This window comes from Cervus elaphus, chromosome 1, assembly GCF_910594005.1.
Source record: "Cervus elaphus chromosome 1, mCerEla1.1, whole genome shotgun sequence".
Taxonomy (NCBI): domain Eukaryota; kingdom Metazoa; phylum Chordata; class Mammalia; order Artiodactyla; family Cervidae; genus Cervus; species Cervus elaphus.
The window spans coordinates 78,968,476-78,979,905 of record NC_057815.1 but is presented as its reverse complement, the minus strand read 5'-3'; the positions used below and the strand labels follow the sequence as shown (position 1 = coordinate 78,979,905).

At 43.3% G+C, this 11,430-nt stretch overlaps 1 protein-coding gene across 8 annotated transcripts in view; it reads right to left on the bottom strand.

Moving 5' to 3' along the window:
- Window positions 1-7,808: 7,808 nt before the first annotated feature.
- The window catches only part of CD44 (CD44 molecule (Indian blood group)), an 89,048-nt gene continuing 85,426 nt past the window's right edge, over window positions 7,809-11,430 (bottom strand). For all 8 annotated transcript variants that reach the window (XM_043909190.1, XM_043909199.1, XM_043909216.1 and 5 more), the window contains one exon: window positions 7,809-8,762. In XM_043909190.1, the coding sequence (XP_043765125.1) occupies window positions 8,558-8,762 (205 nt within the window). In that variant the 3' untranslated portion in view covers window positions 7,809-8,557. The remainder of the gene's footprint in view (window positions 8,763-11,430) is intronic.

The window sequence follows — 11,430 nt, the reverse complement described above, 5'->3', positions numbered from 1 at the left end:
TGTGGTTTCCAAACCCCTCCTTTGGCCCCAGCAGGCGCAGAGAGGGCGTGCTGACCTGGTTTGTGAGACCATCTCTTAACTTTGACAAGTTCAGTTTACCGAAAGTCTGCCAACAGGCATTAAAGTAGGTTAAGTCAGAGACTTTGGATGCAGTTGGGCTCCACTTCAGACCCCACCACTTCCTACTTGTGTAGCTGGGGCCATCATTAACTTCTCAGTACCTGCCAGTGCCTCACTTGTTCAAAAGGGGTAAGAATTCCCTTTCATGGGTAGTAGGGAAGACTCATGAGTGTAGTCAGTCTCGAAGTCGTGTCTGACTCTTTGCAACCCCATGGACAGTAGTTCTCATACTCCTGTAGGCTCCTCTGTCCATGGGATTTCCCAGGCAATAATACTGGAGTGGGTTGCCATTTCCTTCCCCAGGGGATCTTCCCAACCCAGGGATCTAGCCCACATCTCCTGCATCACAGGCAGATTGTTTAACACTGAACACCTGGGAAGCCCCATTGCAGGTGATTTCTTCACCACTGAACCACTGGGGAAACCCAGGGAAGACTAACAGATGTGCAAACCCAGGTATCCATAAGTGAACAGCAGATGATAACTTTTGAGGCTGTTATGAAGCTGGGCATTCTGTTGTGTGTTGGAGATACAAAACCAAATCCTGCCCTCAAGAGACTCATTTGTCTCATGAAAGAGAGCTGCTGCTGCTGCTAAGTCGCTTCAGTCGTGTCCGACTCTGTGGGAGCCCATAGATGGCAGCCCACCAGGCTCCCCCGTCCCTGGGATTCTCCAGGCAAGAACACTGGAGTGGGTTGCCATTTCCTTCTCCAATGCATGAAAGGAAAAGTGAAAGTGAAGTCGCTCAGTCGTGTCCAACTTTTTGAGACCCCATGGACTGCAGCCTACCAGGCTCCTCCGTCCATGGGATTTTCCAGGCAAGAGTACTGGAGTGGGTTGCCATTGCCTTCTCCACATGAAAGAGAGACCCACAGGCAACTTGAGAAAATGGCAGAGTAAGACCTACTTCAGTGACATGTGGACAAGCTAGAAAGGTGCTCTGAGGGGAAGAAAGGTCTCCGTTCAGGTGGGGGTGGGTGAGACTACTTCTTGGAGGTCAGGATCAAAGCCATGGGTGGGGATCCAGCTCTGGTTAATTTGCAACCACAACTTGAATAGCCGAGATATCATCAAAGGACAGCAGCTACCCTGCTTCCTGGACTGCTTGCTTTTCAGTCTTGCTTTAAAGGAGAGCCTTGGGTTCTGAAATATTCTGAGTCCAGATACCCTCAGTTAATAGTCACTCACATTAAAAAACTGTCTGATTCATGTTAATGTATGGCAGAAACCATCACAGTATTATAATCATCCTCCGATTAAAAATTAAATAAAAAAAAAAACTGGTTAGAGTTTGGAAAACTGGAGAGGGTGATGAAGAAAGAGATTAAGTACCTAGAGTGTGTCTGTGGGAGATGAATTGATATTCAGATAAGAATTAATATTTTTAAGGACTTGATATAGGCCACGCACTGCCATGTACCAATTATCTCCTTCAACCCTCATAGCAAACCTGTGAAGGTTTTGTGGTCTTTTTTTTTTGTTTACAGATGAGAAAGCTAAGACTAAAAGCATTTAAGCTGTGTGAGCAGGGTTGTGCAGTGGTAGCTGCTGCTGCTAAGTCACTTCAGTCGTGTCTGACTCTGTGCGACCCCACAGACGGCAGCCCACCAGGCTCCCCCGTCCCTGGGATTCTCCAGGCAAGAACACTGGAGTGGGTTGCCATTTCCTTCTCCAATGCAGGCAAGTGAAAAGTGAAAGTGAAGTCGCTCAGTTGTGTCCAACTCTTAGTGACCCCATGGACCGCAGCCTACCAGGCTCCTCCGTCCATGGGATTTTCCAGGCAAGAGTACTGGAGTAGGGTGCCATTGCCTTCTCCAGGTACAGTGGTAGAGTCAGTATTAAAACTCAGATTTATCTAATTCTAGCGCTCATGTTCTTTCTACTCTCCTAGGCATCTCCCAAACTATATTTACATAGGATCCGGCTCCTTCCTTTTCCAATGAATAGCAATTATTAAGTTGTTTATGGCTTTTTAAAAGAATTCTATTGCCAACACAATCAAAATGGGGGTGTATATCTTATGCATAAACAGGAAAGGTGCCCTCGAGCATAAGAATCTTTCAACACATCTGTCATAGGTTGATTGTACTAATGGCCCTGGTCATTGGCCTCCTCGAAGCTACGCTATTTTTGTGATAGGACTGCAGCAATTCCCATAAAGAGGTAGAATCTACTTCCCAGCCTCCAAATCTGGGCTGGTCTTGTGCCTTGCTTTGGTGAATAGCATAATAGTGTTAGGGTAGAGGAGAAGTTGTTGGCCTCAAGAAGTGTTGTGGGCACCTGCCCTCAGCTGGAACCCTGTCACACCTGGACTAGGTAGTTGGACGTGTGTGAAGGGCACACAGAAAGAGACTCCAATGGTCCCACCCATCCGAGATGAAGCCATGGCAGATGAGCTAACTTCTAGCTGACCTGTTTGCTAAGTACAGCCATGAGCAGTCCAGTCATGCTCAGCAGAGCCCTGGCCAGATCCCAGAAGCACCTGATCAATGAGAGGACTCATGAGAAATAACCAATGTTTGTTATTTTAAATTGCTGTGCTTTGGAGTGGTTTTCAAATGCATCAGTAGTTAGCTGCTATAACTGAAAAATAACCTTTTTAATTAGAGGTCAACAAAGCCAAGGCATTTATTACTTCCTTTATTAATCAGTACTCCAGTTTGGATTGATTGTTCCTGAGACATGCTATAGCAATCAGGTGTCAGCTCAGGGGCTCCCTTTTATTATGTCTTTAGGAGTTCCTCTTACTTTGCTTTCTGAACCTCATGTTTCCCTCTTTCTTAGTAACTCCCTTGCTTTAATGGAGTATATCCTTCAGGATTAGCCTGGGAATGGATGACTAGGTTTGGAGATAATGCAGATATGAAATGTTTTCACTCTGCCCTTACAGTTAATTTGTGGTTTGGCTACATTAGAATTCTAGCTCAAAAACATTTCTCTTAGAATTTTTACGGCACTTGTTTCATAGTCCTCACTCCTTCAAGGTGGCTGTTGAGAAATCTAATTCTGACTCTCAATCCTCTTTATGATGTACACTTTCCTCTTCAGAAACTTATAAGATAATCTCTTTGCCTTGACTATTATGAATTTTTTAAATGATATGTCTTATCGTGTATCTGTTTTCATCCTTTGTGCTAAGCTAGTCTAGATATTCATATTCTTTAAATCCGAGGAATTTTCTTGATTTACTTCTTAGATTATTCCTCCTTCATATTCTCCATTTTCTCTGTTTGTAATTCCTATTATTTGTAAGTTAGATGTCCTAGGATTTTCTCTACTTTTCTTTTCTCCTTTGTTTCCATTGCTTTGTCCTCACTCTGTTTTCTGGGATATTTCTTCAATTTTATTTTCCAAACTTGTTGTTTTGTTTTTTTTTTTAATTTGTGCTTTCAATTTGAATTTTAAAAAGCTTCTTTTTTAGAGGTTCACTAAATGTTCCTTTTTTACCATAGCATTGTGTTCTTCTTTCATAGATAGAATTATCTCTTATTTTCTTACTGAGACTATTACCGATATCTATTTTTAAAGTTTTCTTCTCCATGAATTGTCTCATGGGTAAGAGGGAGCCACAGCAAGCTAAGAGCCCCATGTACCTGGAAGGGTTTGAGATCTTCATTGTAGATTGCTATGATGGTCTATAGTCTTGAGAAGCTATCCTGTTGCTATCTTTTGGTTTGCTCTGAAGTTTATCAGATTCCCCAGGAAGACTGAGTTTTGCCTGGAGCATATTGTATGTGCATGGCTACCAACATTCTGGGAGCCACGTTGGGGGAAAATTCTAGGAAGGCTGACATTCCTTACATACAGCTTCACTTTACAGAATGATACTTTTAATGTCAACCGTGTATGCCTTGTTGCTCCACAGTCAGACTCTTTTTTGCCCTCTTCAGAGAATAATCTTCCCGTCTTCTGCTGGAATGGAGGAAGAACAGTCATTCAACTACTTAGTCATTTAGCCATCTCCCTAATTTGAGACCTGCCTTCTCCACCAAGGTGGAGCCCTTCTCCACCAGGGCTTCCCTGGTGGCTTAGACGGTAAAGAGTCTGCCTGCAATGTAGGAGACCCGGGTTCGATCCCTGGCTTTGGAAGATCCTCTGGAGAAGGAAACGGCAACCCACTCCAGTACTCTTGCCTGGAAAATTCCATGAACAAAGGAGCCTTGTAGGCTACAGTCTGTGGGGTCACAAAGAGCCAGACACAACTGAGCGACTTCACTTCACTTTCTTCACCGCATCCAGAAACAGCTAATGCTGCCAAATCTTACGACTTTGCGAGGTCTGCTGCACAAATCTCGTTGCTTCGCACTTTCCCCCCTCTGGCTTGGCATCCAGCTATTCCAAATTTGCTCAGTTATCAACGAACCATCACTTTCCAGCTTCAAATTTTTGCTGTTATCGACTCTTCCTCCATCCTCTTTGGCCCCATGGGTTTATGTCTTTTTGCAATATCTCTTCATTGTCTTTTTAGAGCCTTGCATGAGGGAAGGAAGGTGAGCATGTTCTCTCTCCTTTCTTTAACTAGAAGGCCAAGGGTAGTTCTTGGCTTTTAAAGAATTAACACTTTACAGCATCTCATTTAATTTGAAATGTGTGGACCACACACTTTTAATGGAAAATTATACTTTCTCCAAAAGAAGAGTTTTAAGTGTTAGAAATTAATTTAATGTTTCTTTTTAGAAAAAAATGATTGTGAAGCTCTAGGCACCTCATAAATCTTTAGCCTTGTGCATCTAAATTACCCAAACAACCAAATAATCACAGCTCTGCCCCCCTAGGCCTCCTACCCCTTTAAATCAGAGGCTCCTGAGTCCATTTCCCTTTTAACCCACTAACTCTTTTAATAGTAGCCTTTTAATAAGTTCCAATAAGTGCTTCCAGCTGAGTAATATACATAGCATGCTTTCCTCATTATTATTGGTCTGTTAAAAAATATACAAAAATCAGAGTTGAGAGTGTGCTGTGAAAAATCAAAGTATTTAACCGTGGCCATCATGTATACATGAACAATGAGCTATTCTTGGAAAATTCAACACAAGTGGTTTATAAAAAGACATTCCTATGACATAAGGGTGAATGTTATTCTTAAGTACATTTTGCTTTCTAGAGAAATCAGTGATTTCTTTCTCCTACTCCTCTGCTGTGTACTGGTATATTGAGTGAATGGAGGCTATGAATTGATTCTAGTTGTCACGGTCTTGATGTAAAATTTCTTGAGAGGTTCTTCTAGAGAAATCTCTGCCAGAATAGAATCTGAAAAATATGGATATGAAGGTATCTTTTGCCCCATTTTATTTTTCACCTAATGCTAATTTAAAAGAAGCCCTCAGGAGACACAAAAGATTTGTGGTTTTTCAGGAAAAATTACACCTGAAGCCCTCAGCTTTGCAAAACTATCAGCTTTGCTCTCCTAAGCTCTGCAAAATAATAAAATGCTGGCCCCTTTCTTTTACAAATAATACTCAGTTTAAGACCCAGCCCAGGCCACCTGGCAAGCTACTGGTAGGAATGGCATGGAGTTACGTCCTTATTTCAAGTGGCAGGGATAGATCCTTCTACCTGAGCACAGGCAATGTTGCAGGGGTATTGCATCGCAGGGTGAAAGTTTTAGACCTCCCCTTTTCCTTTTGTAAGAACACAGAGCTATATCCAGGTGAAGGGTGACAACAATAATGAAAGGGAAGATCATATGTAATTCCAAAAGAGAATAGAAAACAATCTCCTATTTCAGCCTACTTGATGGAACAATCACTGCAGATGGTGACTGCAGCCATGAAATTAAAAGACGCTTGCTTCTCAAAAGAAAAGCAACGACAAATCAACAGCATATTTTAAGCTGAGATGTTATTTGCCAACAAAGGTCCATCTAGTCAAAGCTATGGTTTTTCTAGTAGTCATGTATGGATGTGAGAACTGAATCAGAAAAAGTCTGAGTGCTGAGGAATTGATGCTTTTGAATTGTGGTGTTGGAGAACTCATGAGAGTCCCTTGGACTGCAAGGAGATCAAACCAGTCCATCCTAAAGGAAATCAATCCTGATTATTCACTGGAAAGGCTGATGCTGAAGCTGAATCACCAACACTTTGGCCATCTGATGCAAAGAGCCGACTCGTTAGAAAAGACCCTGATGCTGAGATAGATTGAGGGCAGGAAGAGAAGGGGACAACAGAGGATGAGATGCTTGGATAGCATCACTGACTCATCAAGCTCCGGGAGAGGGTGAAGAACAGGGAGACCCGGCATGCTTCAGTCCATGGGGTTGCAAAGAGTCGGACACGACTGAGTGACTGAATGAAATTTCAGCCTACTTGATGGGAATGTATAGAAGGGGTGGAAAACCTTCCCTAGCTGTGAGACTTGTATGACTATCCAGGACCCCAAAGAGAATCTGGGGTAGGTTGAGCTGGGCCTGGCTTTCTTGAATCTGACCCTGTCGTGGTTTGTTGCATTTAAGTTGAAGAGCCTGCATAAGCCTGTCTGGGTCTGCAGCAGCCCAGGAGAGCTCTGGCTAGTGGGGGTACTTGGCCAACAGCGGCAGTAACAACAGTGTGGCTTGAAAATGAAAAGAACACCAGACAGCTGCCTATGGAGCTGACTGAGGATGTCCACAGAAGAGAAAGGAAACTTTCAAAGACCAGGATGGGGAGGGGGTTGTGAGGGTGGATGGGGAAGATTGAGTTTCAGAATGAGCAGAAAGCCGGCAACCCTCCTTTAAATACTGATATATTCTTCAGAATCCACTCTTGGTGTAAGCCCAGCCCTGATTCACATGGAACTGTCTTTTTTTTTTTTTTTCTCTTCTCTTCTTTCTCCTCCTCCTTCTTCATATTTGGGCTGGGAAACATTGTCAGTTGTAATCAGTTTAGGCAACAAATTACTTTTTATGGGGACCTAAGGAAGGAGGTCCCAGTTTATAGACCCCCTTATTTTTATAGATTCAATTTCTTCTATTACAAGAAGCCTTTGGAAGTTTTAGGACCAACGGAGTCTCCTGAACTTATATATAAAGACTGCTAAAGACTTGCCAAGCGGAGATAAAGCCATTATTCTCTTATTTGGCCATATAACTGCTTATCTGGTGATAAGTCTAAGGTGGGAAGCCCTATACCTTTAGAGGGATTCTCCAGCCACTTAAGGTAACCCTGAGTAGTAACTGCTTTGGATGGAGACCACTGGCTTGAAAAAATATAGACAAATACAGTCATAAAAATCCTCCGACAGGATCCACCTTCCCTACTTATGCCTGTCTGTTGGCTACTGTCTGTGCTCCTTCATGTCTATTGGCTTCTCCTTTTATGACAGAAGGTCGGAAGGCACTTCCGTATTGTTTTTGGACAACACCATCAGGGTCTAGGACATGGAACATCACAAAGGGTCGGTCATGCACATGTAACGTGACTTTTCACCATCTTTCAGGGGAAAGAATAGGCAGCCATCAACACATAAAAGCAGCTGAAGCTCCTCCTCTCACAATTTTGGTTGTAGGACAGGCTAGAATGCCTTTGGAACCTCAGAAATAAAACAATACTGTCTCCCCTGGTCCTCTATGAGATTCGGGTGAGTGAGCCTGAGTGGGGGCTTTGTGGCTCTGAGATGAAGACTTGCAAGGAGGACCTCCTCACCTCTTCCTGATGAGCTGTTGGGACCCAGACTTTGCTGGTTAGGAAACTGAAAGATCACAGCACAAAGGGTTAAGGTGGAAGAAGTACAGGTGTTTATTATGAACCAGTATAAACCCTTTTATGCCTCTGACCAGGTAGGTAACCAAAAAAAAAAAAAAAAAACAAAAACATTGATCAAAGGACCTCCAAGGTTTTTTCATATTTCAAAAACACAGATAAATAGCTTACTATAGATAAATAGCTTCACTGTTTGGGTATTTCCCAGAAGCATTTGAAAATTTTCCAAGGAGTCTGTAGAAGGGGATGTGTAACCAGTACACCCCCATCCCCAACCCCACTAGAAAGAAATGCCCAGGGATTGGGCTGCTGAAAGGGCAGTATGGACCCATTCAAATTTCCTCCCAGGGGCCAATCCCTCTTAGCCCTGCAGGATGTCCTTAGCAGGTGGCTGTTCCCTGGCAAGTGGGGTGAAGGGGAAGGTTGAGGATCAGGAAGATGGACGTGTGGCTTTTGTTAGAAGCTGCCCATCACACACCTCAGGGAGGTGAGACGCTTCTCGGTGGGGACTAGAACAGTCCAATTCTTGCCGATTACTAACTGGGCCCCTATTTCAGAAAGCAATGCTGTTTTTATCAACTGGATCTGACTTTAAAAAATAAAACACAAAAAACTCCCAAAAAAGGAATAGAAAATTTTATGCTAAAAAAAAAGATCCCCAATGAAACAATCAGTAGCACACTGCATCTGTGAAGTGTCCCAGCTCCCTGTAATGGTTGTGTCTCCAATGGTGGTTTATTTCCAAGGTCATGAAGTAGGTGTTACACCCCAATCTTCATATCCACATTCTGCAGGTTCCGTGTCTCGTCTGCCGTCATGAACTGGTCTGGGGTCTCTGACGACCCCTTGTTCACCAAATGCACCATCTCCTGAGACTTGCTAGCTTCTCCATTGAGTCCGCTGGGCTTTCTTTCCTCCATGGTTCCATTCCCGTTGTTGATCACCAGCTTTTTCTTCTGCCCACATCTAAGAATTGAAAAAAAATTGTAAGAGAAATGGGTACAATGATTCTGTCATCACTGTCACAGTTAATGCCACCATCACTATGGTTTATGATAATCTGAGTATATTTCATCCTACTGACTTTTAACAATTGGCACTTTTCAAGGCGAAGTCCTTGAACCAGTAGCCAAAGCATCACTTGTAAACTTGTTAGAAATGCAAATTCTCAGGCCCACCTCAGACATCCTGAATCAGAAAACTTGAGGGGCGGAGACCAAGGTCTGGGATTTATCAAACCCTCACGGGCTACCTGAAGTGAGTCTGAGAATCAGTGGTCACAGCTATGGGAAGTCAGGGCTCATTGTATCCCCCATCACAGCTAAAGAAATCTTGCGCTTGGAAAATTCCATCACTTGTCCCAGGTTATTCAACGAGTACTAAGAGAATTGGGATTCAAACCCCGGTGTGTCTGACTCCCAAGTTCTAACTCTCCTTCCAGCATATCATGTAAGGGAAATGTTTGCCTCTGTTAAACTCTGGCTGTTTCTGCAGGCTTAGATAAACCATCAACGGGATGACTGTAAATCATTCTGATTTGTGTATTCAAGAAAGTCCCATTACTTCCTCTCCCAGTCATCACTATGTTGGCGTTGTCAGGGTTATTATTGCAAATACCAAGAAGAATGAGGCAGCGCTTTTCTAGAAGTATAGTGTTAAGGTTAGTTACTCAATCGTGTCCGACTCTGTACGACTCCATGAACTCTAACCCGACAGGCTCCTCTGTCCATGGGATTCTCCAGGCAAGAATGCTGGAGTGGGTTGCCATTCCCTTCTCCAGGGGATCTTCCCAACCCAGGGATCAAACTCAGCACTGCAGTCAGATTCTTTACTATCTGAGCCACCAGGGAAGATATAAGGCCACACTGATTTTTCCCTTATCCTTGGTTAATTGCCATGTAACCTTAGATATGGGAAGTTTAACTACATAAGGCAAGTCGTTCACTATTTAAGATTTCTCAATAACATTACTCAAATGCAGGTCCTCTATAGAAGAACATGACCTTGATCCTGTTGCTGGATCAGGACATTGCCTTACCCCCACCCCAGCCTGAAGCAACGCTTCCTCTTTCCTGTAACATGATCACTGCCACACATCAAGAAGTCAGATGCTGCTTAAACAGAAGCAAAAGTGCAAACCAAGAAGTCAGATGTTGCTTAAACAAAAGCAAAGGTGCAAATCCTCACAACTACAAGTGGAGTGGGAGTGAGGGGAAATGTGCATTTATTGGACACTTCGTGAATGTCAGGCACTTTTACATGTAATTTCATGTAATCTTTACAATAATCTCACAAAGCAGTTGTTATTCCCATTATACAGCAATGGAAACAGGCTCAGGGAGGTTTAGTAACTAGCTTGAGGTCACACAGCCAGTAAGAGGGACAGAGTCAATATTCAAATGTAGGCTTTTATGACCAAAGTCCAGGGTCTGCTGCCCTTGCTTTATTCATGCTGCTAACCATCTGGAGATCTGGAACAAGTACGAAGTTGGAAGTGTTCACTTTGCCGCTGGATATTTGCAGTTGTAGAGACAAAGCTTCTATTATTCATGATCATGGGCCATTCCCTCTGGAACTGCCAAGGCCATAAACTTTAATCAGTTGTTTGGGGAAGTAGAAATTATACCTCCTGAATAGGAGGTTGATCCTGTATCCTCTGACATGACTCTTGATGAGGGTAGGAGGAAGGACACTTGACCTCTGCTGGTCCGTAGGGCTGGGCATATGGACGCAATCCAGAGACAAGAGCAGGTGCTTGGAAGGCCTGGCTTGAGGGCCTTACCACTGTGTGACCTCGGGCAACTCACTTAACTTCTCTGAGCCTCAGCTTTCTTATCTGTAACACCAGGCTGTTAAGAGTACCAGTGTCACAGGACTGTGGAAATCCCTTGAAACAGAGGTTGGCACTGGATACATGAGTTTACCGTCATTTTATCTGTTGCTCTTCTGAACAATGTAGATTAAGGAAATCGAGGCTAAGTGCTTGGATAAGCACTTAGAACAGTATCTGAAACACAGTGAACGTTCAAGAAGCACTTGCTGTACTTGTTAGTATAACCAGAGCCATGAACAATGTTTGGTCTGTTTCTTCTGGCTACCTCCACTCCCCTTGTTATATTTACGATGAAGATGTTGTAAAAGGCCAAAGGTGGGTGCTGCTTGTGTTTTTTTCAAATTACCAAGGGTTATCTCACTTGTCTTTGCTTTTGCAGTTTTTTGTTTAAATGTAATTTTGCTGTAGTACAGTTGATTTACAACATTTTGTTCATTTCTGCTGTATAGCAAAGTGATTCAGTTTTACATGTTCATACATACTAAGTCACTTCAGTCCTGTCTGACTCTTCAACCCCATGGACTGTAGCTCCTCGGTCTATGGGATTTTCCAGGCAAGAATACTGGAGTGGGTTGCCACGCCCTCCTCCAGGAGATCGTCCCAACCCAGAGAATGAACTTGCATCTCTTACGTCTACCTGCATTGGCAGGTGGATTCTTTACCACTAGCCCCACCTGGAAAACCCTCAGTTATACTCATACACCACCCTTACAGCAGAAAGTGAAGAAGAACTAAAGAGCCTCTTGATGAAAGTGAAAAAGGAGAGTGAAAAAGTTGGCTTAAAGCTTAACATTCAAAAAA